This window comes from Elephas maximus, chromosome 25 (assembly GCF_024166365.1).
Source record: "Elephas maximus indicus isolate mEleMax1 chromosome 25, mEleMax1 primary haplotype, whole genome shotgun sequence".
In the NCBI taxonomy this organism is placed as follows: domain Eukaryota; kingdom Metazoa; phylum Chordata; class Mammalia; order Proboscidea; family Elephantidae; genus Elephas; species Elephas maximus.
The window spans coordinates 37,047,057-37,064,654 of record NC_064843.1 but is presented as its reverse complement, the minus strand read 5'-3'; the positions used below and the strand labels follow the sequence as shown (position 1 = coordinate 37,064,654).

The 17,598-nt window shown below is 50.0% G+C and overlaps 2 protein-coding genes across 5 annotated transcripts in view; one reads left to right on the top strand and one right to left on the bottom strand.

Annotated features, from left to right (window-relative positions):
* ASXL1 (ASXL transcriptional regulator 1) overlaps window positions 1-10,833 on the top strand; it is a 93,786-nt gene extending 82,953 nt beyond the window's left edge. For both annotated transcript variants that reach the window (XM_049869978.1, XM_049869979.1), the window contains 3 exons: window positions 880-985; window positions 1,499-2,132; window positions 2,600-10,833. In XM_049869978.1, coding sequence (XP_049725935.1) covers window positions 880-985; window positions 1,499-2,132; window positions 2,600-5,482 — 3,623 coding nt within the window. In that variant the 3' untranslated portion in view covers window positions 5,483-10,833. The remainder of the gene's footprint in view (window positions 1-879; window positions 986-1,498; window positions 2,133-2,599) is intronic.
* A 545-nt stretch (window positions 10,834-11,378) lies between these two features.
* Window positions 11,379-17,598, bottom strand: part of NOL4L (nucleolar protein 4 like) — a 129,338-nt gene continuing 123,118 nt past the window's right edge. Inside the window, exon 11 of one of the 3 annotated variants that reach the window (XM_049869980.1) lies at window positions 11,379-16,132. In XM_049869980.1, coding sequence (XP_049725937.1) covers window positions 15,912-16,132 — 221 coding nt within the window. In that variant the 3' untranslated portion in view covers window positions 11,379-15,911. The remainder of the gene's footprint in view (window positions 16,133-17,598) is intronic. The other 2 variants (XM_049869982.1, XM_049869981.1) reach the window with 2 other exon arrangements.

Genomic DNA, 17,598 nt, shown 5'->3' with positions numbered 1-17,598 from the left:
GGTTCTACGCCATCCTCACAATCGTTGCTGTGTTTGAGCTCATTGGTGCAGCCACTGTGTCAGTCCACCTTGTTGAGGCTTTTCCTCTTGTTCACTGACCTTCCACTTTACCAAGCATGATGTCCTTCTCCAGGGACTGGTCCTTCCTGATAACATGCCCAAAGTACATGAGATGAAGTCTCGCCATCCTTGCTTCTAAGGAGACCTGCATAAATTTCCAGTGAAGTCACACATGGCACACTCAATTCCCCCAGCAACGAGTTGTGACAACATGTGAAGTGTTAACCTACCAGGGAAATTTGTTAGGGTCTTTACTGGGGGGAGGACCATGTAGGTAACCTGCCTGGCATGTAACCAAATTCCAGGCTTTCGAAAGCAGGTATTTGGCATAAACCATACTGTTTGCATAAACAGTTTAGGCACAGTGAACCACTCTTGTCAGTTGCAGATGGAAGGGAACCCTTCCAAAACCCAGGTTCCGGAGTGGCAGCCAAGAACCAACCTTGTAAGCAGGCCTTCTTTCTAAAGATAAGCAGTTAAGCCTGCTGTGTTGAGTAACTTCTTTTCTGCATAGGGAGTAAGAATGTTTTTAAAAAAACAAAATGTTACTTGCTATTGAATGACTGGCTGATTATTCTAGGGAAGAGTAACTCTTTCATATAGTAGGCATGTTAGCTCTGTCCTGAGTACAAACATGCTGTGAGAGGGCCCCTAGAGGAGACAGGGGCAAGCATGAAGAAGATAGAGTTTAAAAAATAGTTCCAAAGTCACAGGTACTTTGAAAACTCCCGATGTGGTAGAATCAGAAGGTTCAGTTGTTCATCAGGTGGATGTTAATATCATGAATGCACTCACTACGAAAGGTTTATTGCTCTCTAGGTGAATTCACTCATGAGATGCAAGTCAGGATACGACAGGAAATGGAGAAGGAAAAGAAGGTGGAGCAATGGAAAGAAAAATTCTTCGAAGACTATTACGGACAGAAGTAAGGCACTTGGTGCTGAGTCCTGGTGGGCTTTTGGGGGCGTTGAGGCAGCTGGTCTTAAAGTAGTGCATACTTACGTGTTGGACAGTAAGGTGGAGATTTCAGTCACTCAGATCATTTTGATTAATGCCATTTGTAGTGAAGCTAACATACATTTTTCTGTGCAGTTTTATTTTGTGTTTGTTGTGTTCTAGAGATACCTACCTGAGTGCATATTATTCATAGAAATAAAATACTGTATTTTACACAGATAACACACGACTTCAATATTTGTTTGCCAACTGCTCCCTGCCCCCGCGAGGTATTTTCAGAAGCACTGCTATGCCAATTTTTTTTTTTTTTTAACATATTGTTGTTAAAAAAAAAAAAAATTTAGCATAGTGAGCTTTGAAAATACCGCATGGGCAGAGGGAGTAGTTGGCAAACAAAAGTAGAAGGTGAACATTATTTGCGTAAAAATGTGGTAGACATGCCTCCTCTGGTCTGTAACTGATGGTGTGGGTTTGGTTTCAGGTTGGGTTTGACCAAAGAAGAGTCACTGCAGCAGAACTTGGGCCAGGAGGAGGCTGAAATCAAGAGTAACTTACGTGTCCCAGGAGAATCGGCAAGGCCACAGCGCAGTCTGGCTACCCGGCAGCGCGATGGGCATTTCAAGAAACGATCTCGGCCAGATCTCCGAACCAGAGCCAGACGGAACCTATACAAAAAACAGGAGCCGGAACCAGCAGGGGCTGCTAAGGACGTGAAATCTGTGGCGCCGGACATGCCACTCTACAAGGATGGAGAGGCTAAGGCCGACTCGGCGGGGGTGAGCAATCCCCACCTGCCAGGCATGTCCTCTCCAGCACCCGGCCCAGAGGGTCCCGAATTCCCAGCTGAATCTGCGGCTTCTCGAATCCAGACCGAGCCAGATGACTTGGCATGTGCCTCTTCAGCTCCAGACAGAATTCCCAGCTTGCCTCAGGAGACTGTGGATCAGGAGCCCAAGGACCAGAAGAGGAAATCCTTTGAGCAGGCGGCCTCTGCGTCCTTTCCCGAAAAGAAGCCCCGGCTTGAAGATCGTCAGTCCTTTCGTAACACAATTGAAAGTGTTCACCCCGAAAAGCCACAGCCCACTAAAGAGGAGCCCAGAGTCCCGCCCATCCGGGTAGGCAGCTGCTGGTTTCCAGGTTGCCCTGCAGCTAGGTTCTCTTTGAGGGTCATGGGGTTCCTCAAGCCCCTTTGTAGGCCTTTGTGTTAATTATATGGGAGCAGATAGCTGTCTGCGACAGAGAGCTTTCCTTGAAGTTCTCTTTAGAGGTCAAATCCTTTGGGATTTTTAATCTTTTATTAGGTAGTGTTAGATTCTTTGCTATAGTGACTCACATAGTTCCACCAGAACTTAGAACTTAAATTTAGAAGTGTGGCATGTAATAGCCCCTGAGCAGACTCTTCTCTGAAGGGTGTGGTATTATGGACAACCGTTTTACCATGGTTGTTTCAGGTTTTAGGAAAACTATTTGATTCCCTAGGCCATGATCCCTAAGCTACTTAAATCCCAGTTTTGCTTTACAGTTCTTAATCCTCAGTCAGATCACCCAATTTAAAACTGTTTTCCAATTTTTTTTCTTGCAGATTCAACTTTCACGTATCAAACCACCCTGGGTGGTTAAAGGTCAGCCCGCTTACCAAATATGCCCCCGCATCGTCCCCATCACGGATCCCTCCAGTCGGGGCCGGGCTGGTGCCAGGACCCTCGCAGACATTAAAGCCCGTGCTCTGCAGGCCCGAGCCCAGCGAGAGGCGGCCACCACTGCCATCGGAGGGGGGGGTGGCCCGGGTGGAGGTGGCAGCGGGGCCACCGATGAGGGAGGTGGCAGAGGCAGCGGCAGTGGTGATGGTGGTGAGGCCTGTGGCCACCCTGAGCCCAGGGGAACCCCGAGCACCCCTGGAGAGTGTGCGTCAGATCTACAGCGAACACAACTACTGCCGTCTTGTTCTCTAAATGGAGAGCATTCCCAGGCTGGGACTACTGCATCTGGAGCCGGAAGAGAGGACCTGGTTTCTCTCAGAAGGGTTGAAAGCTGCCTCCGACAGCCGATTCTGGATGTCCTCACAAGCGAGCTGGACATTATCTCCCAACTCCCTGTTGCTCCTACTGGGGTCCAGCCGTGCCAGGCCTTGCCCCGACTGTCCTCCAAAACCCTAGTATCTGAGAGACTGGTCGAGCAGCCTGTGTTGCATCTAGATGTTAGAACTGAATGTGGGTCTAATGCCACTTCCTGGGGAAGGGATCCTGAGGAGCGAGGATCCACTCTTCTCTCAGAGAATGGTCCTGTTCAGTCTCTATTAGGGGATAGTGTATTGCAAGAAGGCACTGGCCAGGCTCTAGACGGTAATCCCACTGTGAAGGATCCTGTAAATGTGACCCCTGTTTCCACCCCTGGATCGTCATTGGCTGATAGCCTGCAGGACAGACCATTCGATGACGAATTAGGACTTGGTAACTCATGCCCACCCATGAGGGAAAGTAATACTAGGCAAGAAGACTTGAAAACTGAGGCTCTTGTTTCTGACAGTGTAACTCCTTGGATGCCCAACCTTTTGAATGACAAGGGAGTGGTGAAACAACCTGACCCCAGCTCTAGAGAAAATACACCATCTGCTGAGCGACAGGTTGGAGAAGAGTGGGAGACAGCTGCTCCCCACATACCTGCCCTGCCTGGGAGGTTGACAACCGAGGAGGGTCTAGATCCTCCTGACAACCTTCCTGTACTCTGGGCAGTGCCATCTCGAGGCAGCATCTGCAAACAAGTCCCAGTTGAAAAGCTTAAAATCAATGGTGAGTCTGAAGCACCGAGTCCTCACAGTGAATCCACAGATACAGCCTCTGACTTTGAAGGCAGCCTCACTGAGGACAGCAGTGAGGCAGACCCTGGGGAAGCCACAGTGAACAAGAGACCCTCAGTTGTGGACAAGGATGAAAAACATAGTTGGAACCAGTCCAGCTCACTCTCCAAAATGAATGGTGGTCCGGGTCTGGTTACAAGGACAGATGGGATGGTTGCTCCTCAGAGCTGGGTGTCTCGTGTATGTGCGGGCCCCCAAAAGATCCCAGAGTCCCTGCTGCTGGCCAGTACCGAGTACCAGCCGAGGCCCGTGTGCCTGGACAGGCCCAGATCCTTGGTGGAGGCCACTAACCCACTTGTGATGCAGTTGCTGCAGGGTAATTTGCCACTAGAGAAGGTTCTTCCTCCAGCCCATGGTGGCAGCAAACCAGAATCCCTTCAACTACCACTTAAAAAAGAGCAGAGCCCTGGTGGCCCCTTGGGGATGGGATCTTTGCCTGGTCCTGGAGAAGACAGCCTCACAGTTGGTAAAAGTGGCCCCAGTTCTTTGAGAGCTTTGAAGGAGCCTCTTCTGCATGAGATTCGTGAAGCCAGCACTGGTCTTACCAGGCTAGAGGCCACCCAGGCTCCTGGAGCACTCCAAAAGATTTCCAAGATAGTCCCAAGTTCAGACTCCCTACGTCCAGTGACAAGTCCAGTGGCTTCCTCTGGGAAACTGGAAGAAATGGATTCCAAAGAGCCATTCTCTTCCTTTAGTTTTGAGGATCAGAAGGAAACCCGGGACCTGTCCCAGTGCAGTAACTCCAGTGCTGCTCCAGGCAGAAGTCCAGGGACACTCACTACCTCGAGAGCCCCGAGCTTCTCATTTCCAAATGCCATCTCCTTTGGTTCAGACCAAGCAAGTCGGTCTTTGGGGGAGCAGAACAGTGTGGGAGGCCAAGGGAAGAAGCTCTTTGGCTCTAGGAATGTGGCTGCAACCCTTCAGTGCCCCAGGCCTGTGGACCCAGAACCGTTACCTGCCGATGCCCCTTCTGTTGTTCCCAGTAGGAAGTTGGGGCCAAGCAAAAGCTCTGTGTCTGGCGGGGTGCAGACTGCAAGGGAAGACTGGGCTCCAAAGCCGACTTCTGCCTCCACTGGCAGCATCAAGACTGAGAAGACTTTTGCAGGGGGCCCACTCAAGATAAATGCAGAGAACAGAAAAACTGTTGGCCATAGTCCTCTAGAGCTGATGGATCATTTGCAAGGGATGCCCTTTGTCATGGACCTACCCTTCTGGAAGTTACCCCGAGAGCCTGGGAAAGGGCTCAGTCAGCCTCTGGAGCCTTCTTCCATCCCCTCCCAACTCAGCATCAAGCAGGCATTTTATGGGAAGCTTTCTAAACTCCAGCTAAGTTCCACCAGCTTTAATTATTCCTCTAGCTCTCCCGGCTTTCCCAAAGGCCTTGCTGGAAGCGTGGTGCAGCTGAGCCACAAAGCAAACTTTGGTGCGAGCCACAGCGCATCACTCTCCTTGCAGATGTTCACTGACAGCAGCACAGTGGAAAGCATCTCGCTCCAGTGTGCGTGCAGCCTGAAAGCCATGATCATGTGCCAAGGCTGTGGTGCGTTCTGTCACGATGACTGTATTGGACCCTCAAAGCTCTGTGTATTGTGCCTTGTGGTAAGATAATAAATTATGGCCATGGGAAAAGTTGTATATTTAGTGTGTGTATTTTGATAATGATTGATCTAAAATCTGTATACAGAATATCATTGATATAATGATCTCTGTCTCTAGGCAAGAGCACCCTTGCCTCACCTTAAAATTTACAGTGCTAAAGCCCCTCACTTAATCGACCCTGTGGGGTGACCCATTGGGCTGCCCAAGGCCAGCCAATCCAAACTTTTACACAGACATCTGAGCCTGATTTAGCACGGCAGCCTGCCTGACACCCAGAGGGACTTGAAACAGAAGCAAGAAGGTTGTGCCCTCCCCCAAAGGACCCAGCCAACCTGAACTGAGCAGAAATGTCAGTCTTCCACTGCCCACTCCCTGCCACCTTCTGCTGCTTCATTTGGGAAAGTGGCCAGGACAGGGTTAAAGTAACTCCCAGCATTGCCCACCAGGGGGCTGGAGCAGCTGCTGACCTCAGGGTCACAGTTCAGTCATTTACCCGTTGTTGGAGCCAGTTTGAGCTTTGGTTCCGCTTCAGAAGCCAACTTGGAGCTTCACTATGATCTGCTAACCCGCAGGATGTTTTGGAGCCTTGAATAGACCTTCCTGGACAATGGGGCTGGGGAACGGTGGTGTCTTTCCTCTGGCAGTGTCATCTGTAGACCTTGAAGTCAGATGTCCAGAAGTTTGGCAGGGGAATTCCTTCACCTGATACCCTCACCCTCCCTGTCACTTTGGACTTGATGGGAGTGGGCATCTCCACACACCTGTGTACGTGAAAGTCATTTTACATTTCAAAGCAGTGTGTGTTTCTTATTTTTATATTTTTAACTCTATTCTTGGATGTATAAAGTGAACTTTTTGGCTTCTGTAAGTATGCTCTATGCACCTCTAATGTTTTATCATGTATTTATATGTTGTACACAGTACTGGCCAATTCTGTAAATGGATGTATTGTACAGAGAACATGAACGTCTCTTCCTTATTTTACGTCTTCAGCAACGTTGCATTAAAGTGGTGCCATTTACTTCTCTACACCTGTTGTCGGAGCCACTGAATGCTGTGCTGCCCAACCGGGAGGGCAGTGATTGACTTGTGGTCTGCCAGGTTGGCCTGGCTCCCCAGCCCGGGTCACTGTGTGGACCCACCATAGCCTGCCAGGGCCAAGGTCAGCTGTCCACACTCTACTGAGCAAATTCATTTTGCTTCTCACATCTTTTTTTCCTGCCTCCAACCATTAATGACTGCTTGCTGCCATATGTGAGAAATGACTGCCACCACCAGCGTTAAGTGCTTCTGGATTCATGGGTGAGTTCCCTGGGCAGCCCCCAGGCAAGCCTCCCAGACCATCTCCAGGGTCGCCATCTGTCAGCAGTACCTGGGACCATGTTCTCCAGGGGCCACATGGCTCTTTTTGATTTACTCCTTACAGCAGGTGTGGGAAGGAGGAGGAATGCCTGCTGTCTCTCTCCTCCCTTCCCCTCCCTCTCAACACCCTTTTCGGAAGTAGACACCCCAGCACTTGTCTTCCCTCACCCTGCTTCCTTACTACTACTATTTCTACTTGGCAGAGTTGACAGTCCTTGTTTAATTTAGGCCTCCGTGTGTGAGTGCTGCTGTATGAAGTATAAAATTGTGTGACTCCAGCAAGCCTCATTTCATCTGAAAGGTCGTTTTTGTTTTTTTTTTTTTTCCTTCTTCTTTTTTCATCTACTCCTATGTGGCACTTCTGTTGTCTGAAACATGAGAAGTTGGCAATGAAGTGGTGATTTAAAATGCAGTATCAGCCAGTTGCAAATTGTCAACTTCAGAAGTCTGTTTACCAAAGACAGGGAGCAGAGGCCTAAGCCTGTTTGAACCTCTTCTTCCTTCTGTGACTCTTGGGGCCACTAGGGTATGGTTTGAAACAGCCTTGTCCACGGGGCTGCCCAGAAAAAGCACTGCTCTTGTATGTCTCTTGTGGTATTGGAAAAATAAACCTGTACAACCTGCATTTATGGTCTTAAGTCATCTTCTGTTGCCTCCCTCCAGGTGTTGGAGGTCAGGTTGGAGTTGGAAACTGGATTGGCGGGAGTAAACAATGGCTCACTTCACCTGATTCCGGCTAATTTTCTTGTCTCTGTGAGCCACAGCTCTTCTTTTGTGAGGTTAATCCAAAAGCAGTGACTTCACAACTTCACTGGTCTTTAGGCTCTGCTTTTGACTTGGTGGACTTTTCCACTGTGTGTATTGAGAGCAGGAATCCTGTAATGAAAACAGAGTTCTTTCCCCTTGTAAATCAAAGCTAGCAGCCGTCCACAGGGCTCAGCCTAACTACCTAACGGAGACGAGGTTATTGAATGTATTTCTAATGGCTGATTATCTTCTTTGGGGAGGGTGACCAGTTGCTGACCTTGAGAAGCTGTAAGCACGAGCTCACACCTCACATCTCTTTCCATAGCATCAGGCAGCAGTGAAGGAGGTGCTGGCAGAAGGTGGGGCACGTGTTAGCTGAGTAAGCCTTAGATTAAGATCCAAAAAAAAAAAAAAACCCACTGCCCTCGAGTTGATTCCGACTCATATGGAGTGCAATATAAGCCAAAAGCAAAAAAAAGTGTGTATACACACACACACCCCAAAAACCAAACCCAGTACCGTCGAGTTGATTCCGACTCACAGTGACCCTATAGGACAGAGTCGAACTGCCCCATAGAATTTCCAAGGAGTGCTTGGTGGATTCGAAGTGCTGACCCTTTGGTTAGCAGCTGTAGCACTTAACCACTATGCCACCAGGGTTTCCATATATATATATATATATTAAATAAATCTGTCAGTTTTTTTTGAAGCTTTATTTGTGGTATAACACTGTTTGGAGCAGCGGTGCTGCTGTTTGGGAATTGATGGTTAGGTGGTTGTGATGACTGCGTAACTGCCTAGAGGGTTGATATACCATTGTTGGTTCATGTGACAGAGAACCCATTTGCCCACTTGTGCCTAGAGGAGCTTAGGCTGCTTTATGATCCAGGATCAGGACCTTATGTTGACAATTGAATTTCACTTGAAATTGATGTTTGGCCTAATTGCATCTCATCAAAGAACAGAATAATGTAGGGAGTGAGAGTGTAGGCTCTGTCAGATACTAGCTCTGTGATCCTGAGCTCTCTGCCAATTTTCCCATCTATGAATGGGGATAATAGTTCCTTTCTGCTTTGTAAGATGGTTAGTGCCCGGCACAGGGGATGTACTCAACTGCTAGCTTGGACCAAGCCAGGACGGTAATAGCTACGTGAAATCACAGTCAAAGTCTACAGCCACTGCCACCTGTTTCCTTCTGTCCCCAGAGGGGAGCTGTCAAGATGTGGCTGGTGTGACTGCACTGAGGAGGTGCTATGGGGTCTGCGTTGAGATCTGGATTTTGCCCTCACTGCAGTTGTTGAGTCCTGAATTTAGAGAATGAGCACTTGGCAGAAGAGGCAAATTTTACTCATGGTCTGAAGGATGGGGACATGATGCTTCAAAATATGGAGAGAATATCCTCTTAACTGGCCTGGTGAGGTATCAATTTATTTTATATCCAACCTGCTTTTGAGGAAGCAAGTCCCTGAGAGGAGCATGTGTATGTACATGTGCGCACTAGATAAATCAGCCCACGCACATCCATCAGGGGCCTGGGTAGACCAAAGCATCTGCTGGCCCTGGCCACCATATGAAGTGATGGACAGAGTGGGATTTGTGGCCCTACAGGATCCTACATGAAAACCAAAAATTGACGGTGCCTGATGCTTTCTCATCTCTGTGCATCAATTTGACAGCTTGGAATAAACATCTGTAAAGGTACCAAAAGATGTAGATGAAAGCTCTAGAAGAAAAGTAACAGTGGTTGTCAGTGCTGCTTTACCTAGTATCGGTGGGTCTTAACCTTCCTGGGATTGTGGACTCCTTTGAAAACCTGGTGGAAGCTGTGGACCCTCTCCCCCAAGAAAGCAGACAATTGTGCATGCTCTTTTCAAGGGTTCCTGGGCCGTGTAGGCAGCTGGGGCTCTTCATTTAAGAACCCCTGACGTAAGTGTGGAAACCCTGGTGGCGTTAGTGGTTAAGAGCAATGGCTGCTAACCAAAAGGTCAGCAGTTTGAATCCACCAAGGCGCTCCTTGGACACATGGGGCAGTTCTCCTCTGTCTTATAGGTCACTATGAGTCAGAATCGACTTCGATGGCAACGCATTTGTTTTTTTTTTTTTTGACTTAACATGTTACTGAATTTATACAAAAGATCAATCAAGGAGGGGAGAGATGACTTTGTGAAGAAATCTTGGGTTTCCTCTTACTTGCTAAGCTTCCCTAGTGCGTTTTCAATTATTTTAAAAGTGCAGTCTGTGTGTGCTCTCACCTTTCCCTCGTTGAATAAGGTGGTTTTGCCTGTTCTGTCATAGCAAATTTCGGCTGACTGTTCTAAGGCGGCGTTCCCATTTGCTACTGTCCTGTGCACACTGTTAACAGCAGTGTTCTGGAGCCCCAGTTAAAGAAGCCAGACTGGGCCACACCAGAGCTGTGCTGTTTGCGATTTCTCTGCTCCGGATCTTGGCTTGTGGAGCTGCAGCATTTTCTTTGGAGGTGAGTGCCAGCTGGCTGGCTAGCATGGTCTGCATGAGGTGGGTATAACGTCCTCCATATGTTGGTCCAGGTTGTGAGGTTTTGATGGTCCCTTAGTCGGTGATTCTCACAGTAGTAGTTTGGGTTGGACAAGGAATTTCTGTGGCTATTACCGAGAATTTGCTTCCCCTTGATAACTGTACACACATGAAAGGCTGAGGTGATGTGCCATCTCCTGCTGTTACCTTCACTGCTAATATCTTCATTAATCTTAGCCCCAGGCACACTACCTCGGTGCAGTGGTGTTCACACTATTGGCCCTCTCCTTTATTTATCTTACATATTTGGCTACTGCACATTTTAATTAAAAAAATTCTTCTGCCATCACAAAAAATAAAGGTTTAAAAACAGCTACCATATTACACACTATACAGCAGTTTTTCAAACCCTTGTGTGTGTGTGTATGTATGTGTGTGTGTATATGTACATGTATGCGTGTGTGTGTATACACATGTATGTAGTTATAAGGTAGGTACTCATCCTTTTTTACAGATGAGGAACCAGAGGCTCACAGGGTATGTGCCTGGCCTTCAGTTCACAGTGACCAAGCAAGGCCTTAAACCCAGCCCTGTTGGACTGTACCCTTTCCACTGCTCCTCTGCCTGGGGTATATGTACACACACAATTGTAATGGTAAAATTTATACTTTAATTTTTAACTCAGAAGCAGAACTGTTTGTTTTTAGCTGTGACAGTCAGGCTTGTTCCTAGCCATATTCCTGCTGTTTTTTTCAAGGTGGGATCCAGGATTTTGTATAGAATGGAATGTCTACCACTGAACATTCAGAGCTGGGGAGCAGGCTTCCCCAGTTTTCCAAATTAGTTTCTAGGAATAATTGCAAGAATTTTGTTTCAGTCAGCTGAATTGAAGAGCCTGCACTAGGGAGAAGGCAGTGGAAAGGCTACACGTTTTATAGTCAGACAGCTGGCCTTAAGGCCTTGCACGGTCCCTGTGTTGAGGCCAGGCACATGCCCCTGCGAGCCTCTTCTATGAATGGGGTTTGGAAGTCTAAGGGAGCTGCACGGAAAGCTCTCCCCTAGCGTTGGGTGCCATCTAAGCACCCAGTCCAGGCTCGTTTCCTTCTGCCAAAGGAGCTATGTGCCGAAACCGCATCACAGATGTGTTTGTTAAAGAAAATTGACCAAGGACTTTCTGTGTGCCCAGCACTGACTAGAGAAAGGTGGAGTCTACCAGTAGAAAGGAATTTCACTCGAAAACTAGATTTGAAAGGAAGAGAACTGTAATACTTGGCAGTCCTCTGTTGATAGGACACAGTGGAATTAAAACATCCAGTTTGTTATTCAGTGTTTATTAAGTAGATTCAGTCTTATATATGATATACAGATTCAAAAGAAAAAGGATTCCACATACTTAGGAAATCAGTGCATTTAGCAAGTAATACCATGGAGATAACAGCTCGATTAACAGCTCATTGGTCTTTGTTAAGTGATGGGGAGAGGGAGTTGGCCTGTGCTAGTCATTCCACAAACAGAACAGAATTCAGTTGCATCACATAGAGGAGACACATTCTAAGAATTAAAATATTAAGCCACATTTACTGGAAAAACTCACTATACAGAACACAAATAATTTCTATAGAGCGCATGAGGAGGAAGTCCTCACCTGCTTAGAAGAGCCACGTTAAGTTGCATAGGTGCATATCTGTAAAAATAGAATTGAGAGGTGAAGCCATTGATTAAGTAATAAAGGGTCACCTTTAAAAGTTGGTGCCATCCACGGTTTGCTTTAAGTGCCATATGCTTCCTGTGTGGAGCCCCTGCCCCTCCCCAGAAGAGATGCCTGATGACCAGGCTGACTCCAGGGAGCCCTGAAGAAGTGCTTGTGCCACCTGCCCTGGAAAGTCTTAACCTCTCTCAGGTGTGGGACTCGTGCTTTTCCAGAAATGTCTAAATTATACCAGAGGACTAAAGACCTCTTGGGTTGTCCCTAAATCCCAGGTGACTTGACCCCGAAGGCCACATGAGCATTTTGACTTACCCAGGCTGCCCGGAGAACTATATATTCATCACCTAGTTCTGCAGCTAAGTCCTGCCTGCACTTTTCATCTCTCCGTGTGATTACCCACCAGAGACCAACAGGAGGTCTTTTCTGACCCCTGCTCCTACACGGACCACATGATAGAGGCATAGGGTCATCTGACATGCAGAAAGGATTTTCTGAGCTTAGAAAAGTGTTCTTCAGCAAATCTGAGTTCTGTATTCTGTAGGTTTTTTGTTTTAGGTGGAAACAGGTAAAAAGTGAGAGGTTTTTGTTTGTGGCTTTGCTAAGCAGGTGAGCTTCGTGAGGTGCGTCTTCCTCCTCGAGAGCAAGTCTTGCAGAACACACAGGGACGGGGCATCTGTACATGTAAACAGTACACTTTCACTGAGTCCAAAATTAGGAGCAAAAATACAAAGGTTCACATTGGTCTTAGGTAGATACAGGCGAAAAAGGATTGAGCTGTTTAGCTCAGAAACAACAAAAACAAAGTTTCTAAAGCACCACTAAATTATATAAAAATCAGACCATGGACGGATTGAAACTGGTATTCTGGTGAAATACTTTACTATTTTGTAAAAAGTTTTACAAAAAATTACAAATTAAAAGTATCAACCCTCTGAGTTCAAAGCAGCATTTTGAAAATGAACTGGTAGTTAATCCTGTAACCACCCCTGGAGTCGTTAAGTGGCCCTTGGGAATAGGGATGGGTGGGTTCTACCTGTTTGAAATCCTCTACAGCCCTCCCACCCCTGCCTATCCCCATTTCCCCCCATACTGTCCGTTTGTACAAGTGGCAATGGTAAAATGATTTTCAGATGGATTACACACGCTATCACTGGTTTACTAGATGAACCACCACGAAGACCAAATTCCCACTCTTCTAATTTAACCTTCTCCCGGGATGACCCTCCTGCAAAGACTGGAATTGGTGGATTCTGGTCCTGCATTTCCCTTTTAATTTAGGATCCCAAATGGTGGATTCCTGCCCTGAAGTCTTCCATAAAGATTTAAAATGGCTGTGGGACAGGGCTCTGGAAGCTCCCTGTGGGAGAAGGCAGTCCTGGAGGAGGGTGGAACAGCAGTGAGCAGGCGAGCTTCAGCAGAACCAGCCTGTCGGTACTCTCCAGTCGGGAGTGGGAAGGGGCTGCATTTTTACAACAGAAGCAAAACAAGTTCCCTGACTGAACCAATGAATGGAATCCTGTTTCCACGCAACAACTTGCTCCCGATTCCAACATCCAGGGCTCCCAGGTGGAGCTTCCCTGGGAGGGAGCCCACCGGAGGGGTGGGGCCGACATGAAGATCCAATGTCCTGGGGTGGCTGCTGGGAGTCCTGAGGGGCTGTTCCCACAGGCATCTGTTTCCTTTCTCTTTACAAAACCTGGAACCTACGCTCTTCCGCTCATAGTGCAGTACTGAGGCAGGCTGGAGGTGTCGGTTACAACAGCTTGAACTCAGAATAATGGGACTTCAAACTGTCTGTAGCTTATGCTGATCTGTAAATACAATCCCTTGCGTGGGGCAGGGGTAGCCCCTCCCCAGTCCTTCTCACTCCTGTCTGCCAAGAAATGCAAACCCGTTTGTGTCTTGCTTGGGTACTGCCTCCGGGAGAAGAAATGACATGTGAAGCAGTTGATAAGAATTCTAAGGCGGCGATTGTCTCTGCCATTTTTTAACATTAAGATTTTCACAAATTGCCGGGGGTAACATTTTGCAGAAGATCTACTGATTACTTTGTAGTATTGTCCACACACAAAAATAAATATTTACACAAATTCAAATGTCTGGGAGTAGTATGGAGACGGAGTGGGTCTCGACAGGTGGGTGGCTGGGCTGTGGGAGAGGCTGTGGGCACTGAAGTTTTGTGCTGTGCTGAGGGTGTGTGTCTGGTTAAGGGTGCGTGTCTGGTGTCCTGGCCCTGATGGGAGGCCTGGGAACTGGTCAGATGGAAGGAAGGCAAAAGGTGTGCCTAGGTGAGGTGTTGGAGGCCACTTGAGAAAAGACCACCCCAGCCTCTAGGGGTGGAAGCAAGCATGGGGTGAGGGCACCCTACCTTTCTAAGGCCCACAGCTCAGTCATGAATCCGAGGCAGCGTGGGGGCATACGTGCTGGAGCCCCCTCCCTTGTCCTCCTGAGGGGTGGTCTGCCACGGTGCCAGGAGGCAGTGGCCTTTGCTGCAACAGGCAGTTGGCTGCAGAAGAGCTGGTTTGGGAAGGGGATCCTGCCCCGGGATCAAGTGGCTCTCTGTGGCTGTCTTGGCAGTCCATGGCCCTGGCTCCCCAGGGGCCCCTTTGCTCGGAGGAAGGAAAGGCAACAGAGGGGTTCTGCCAACTGGGCAGGGACGGGCAGGAGCACGCCTGTGCACGGGGGCAGCGGGGCTGCGGTCATGGCTACAGAACATGGTGCGTGGAGAGGCCCCAGGGGCCTTCTGAGGTCTGGGCGAGTCCCTGGTTTTAGCAGCACTGGTAGGTATTGCACTGAGCAAGAGGAAGTGCCTATCAGGGAGGAAGGAAACCAGGCCAGCCTTTCGTTTTGCCCTTTTTCACACTCCAGGGATTATGGGTTTGTTCCAGGACTGGCACCTCTGGAAGAAGGGCTGATCCTAGGCACACCCAAGTGGCTTCTCTACTTCTGCTGCTGATGTCTATATTCCAACCACAGGGCCAGGAGAGAGCATTACAGTCCACCCCGGGCCACAAAGGCGGCTACCTTCCCTAGTCTGGGCTGCCTGACAGCAGTTGCTCACCCTGAAGAGACAGGCCCTTTGCGGCAGGAGTCCAAGGACCCCTGACGCGGGAGCAGGGTGAGGGCAAGGGCCCTGCTGTCCAGCTCATCCCCCGCCACTCTGTCCCCTAGAACAGCTGAGAGGGCAGGGCCAGGGGCTGCAGGTGGCTGGTTATGAGAGCAAGGGGCCCCCTGGGCTCAGCTTCTGGACCACTGGTCTGGACTTACCTCCCAGGCAGGCAGACACTGTGCAGGGGAGTGGGGTGACAGCCATTCGGAACAGGCTCAGGGCACATCCTGGAAAAAGCCCACGCTGGAGTGTGAGGTAGAATACGGGTGAACGTGGGACTGGGGCTTCTGGAGCATGGGGTGGGGATGCCTTGTTTGTTTTTGCTTTGTAAGGGGTGTGAGAGGCCCTCCCCCGTGGCAGGTCCTGTGGAGGTGCCCACAGCGCCCCTGTAGCAGTGCTGGGATCGGCTGCAGGGCGGCCTGGCTGGGCGGCTGCCTGTTGAGGGTGCGCTGTGCGCTCCGAGGGCTGCCTACCAGCCGCCCACCCTGCCCTGGCAGCCCAGCCCACGTCAGTGTAGTGCTATGGAATGTTAGGTCACAGGGACACACCCTTCTGATCAGACAGACACAGACTGGCAATCTGTACAAACACAAAAGAATCCATTTTCAGAAAAATAAATTACTAAGGGTAGAGGAAGAGAGGGTCCACTTTGCTTTTCTCAATAAATATGCAATTCTGCTCACCTAAGACTTGAAAGGTAATTATCTGGGGCAGGATTCTAACATCAGGGTCCACAAAAGTTATTCTCGACAGAGCTGCAGCCCAGTGCTGGGTTAAAGCACCCCAGCCCTTCCAAAGCTGCCCATGGCCTCTTCCAAGCAGGTCAGAGCACCCGTGTGGCGAGATTCCAAAAAAAAAGTGTCCTTGTGCCCAAAGTCTCAGGTGCTTGGAGTGTGGCTAGAAACAGCTTTTTGGGATCCCACCTCTCTCAAGAACAAAGTGTACCAGCTGCCGAGGCAGGACGCTGGGCCCGCGCGGGCGGCCTCCTTCCCGAGGGCTGCGCGCTCCGGGTGCGGCGGTCAGTTTTGCTGTAAAATGAGGTTCTCCAGTTCATCTGCCGAGCGCAGGAGGAAGGCAGCTGACTCTCGGTAGCCGGCGATGAGCTGCCGCACAGCACTGATCTCTGTGGGGCTGAGCTGGGCAGCGGGCACGGTCCTGCTGGTGCTGTTGCTGGAGGGGGTGGGGGTGGGCGTGGTGGAGGTGGTGGAGGCCCCGCCTTTCATGCTGAGGTCCGTGGGCCCTGTGGAGGGAGAGAGGGTAAGGCGGACACCTCATCGTAGCGCCACGTCCTGGCGGTGCCTGCCGGGGGGCTGGGCGCATGTCCGAGGACCTTGTCTCACTGGTAGTTGTAGCCCTAGTGCCTGGAAGTGGCCCAGGGGCAGCAAGTGAAGTCCCTGGAGGTTCTCATTTAATTCTCAGGGTGATCTTGCGAAGAGGGGAACCTTATCGTCGCTGGGCTGGGAGGCTGGAGTTCACCCAAGATCACGCGCACCGTGGCTCTGCATTTGGAGCAGGTGACCCATGACAAGGGACAAGCTCTCTGGCGCTGAGCACGCCCTTTCCTTTCTGAGACCCATCAGATGATGCTCCCCGACAGACTCGTAGTCTGGCTCCCAATACCAGGTGAGGCAGCAGCAGCCTGGGCCAAGGAATGCCCTTCCCCACCTGGCCTGGCCTCATCCCTGACTTTCCTCACTGTGATGAGCAGAACCACCAGGGATCAAAGAGCAATGGCGCAGGCTGTCAGTACTTCTGCGTAACCTGCCCAGGCCTGTGTGCTGTTGCTCCCCACAAGGGGAAACTGTGAGGGGAGAGGGGACCCAACACCTCAGAGAGGCACATGTGTGCGGAAAACCCTGGACTCCCCAGAGTGGAGCCACTAAAGACCAGGAATAGAAATCACCTGTGTGTGCGCAGACGCAGAAGGGCTCCGTCCAGCTGCAGAGCAGCAAGAGAGAGCCTACCTGCCCTGGCTGGCTGTGGGAAAGGGGCACCCCAGGAGGAAGGGCTGGGTGTGTCAAACCTCTCTCTGATGAGCCTCAGCATCTCGAATCCCCCTTCCTTTGAGCATTCATTGTGCCCTTCAACAACTTACTTGGTGGAAGGTAGCAGCTCCAGTGGGGACGGTTACTATTGCTGTGACAGGAGAGAGGTGTGTGTGAGGGGTTGGGACAGCCAGGACAGGTCCCAGAGATACCTGGAGAATCGCCTCCCTTTCCCTGCGACAGTGGCAATAGAGGAAACTTGAAGGTTTCTGGAGCATACTTGGTGGGGGGCGGGGGTTGAGGGGATCATCAGACCCCGTCTCCTCAGCCTTTCAGGGTGGGGCCGCAGCTGTGGAATCAAGTGAGCTTGGATTCAAGTCCTGCCTCTTCCTCCACACAGGCAGTTCTTGAACTGCTGCAAAACGAGGAGTCTGCTGTGAGGACCAGCGGAGAGGGTGCCTGAGCAATACTCCGCACCGGGTAGGGTGCCCAAGGAGAGAGGCTTCTCAGCTTTGGGGAGGCCTGGCTGCCCATACCCAACCCCCTAGGAAAGGGCTTCCGGGGCTTTCTGACTGGGCCGCAGGAAACAAGGAGGCTCCTGGAGTTTGAAAAGCATTCTTGCAAGGTGTTCGGCAAGAAACCAGCCAGTTGGAGGATCATGGGGGTGTGGGTGCTGGGGCTTCTATCAGGAAGCCTTCCCTGCCCAACCCCAGCAGCCTCC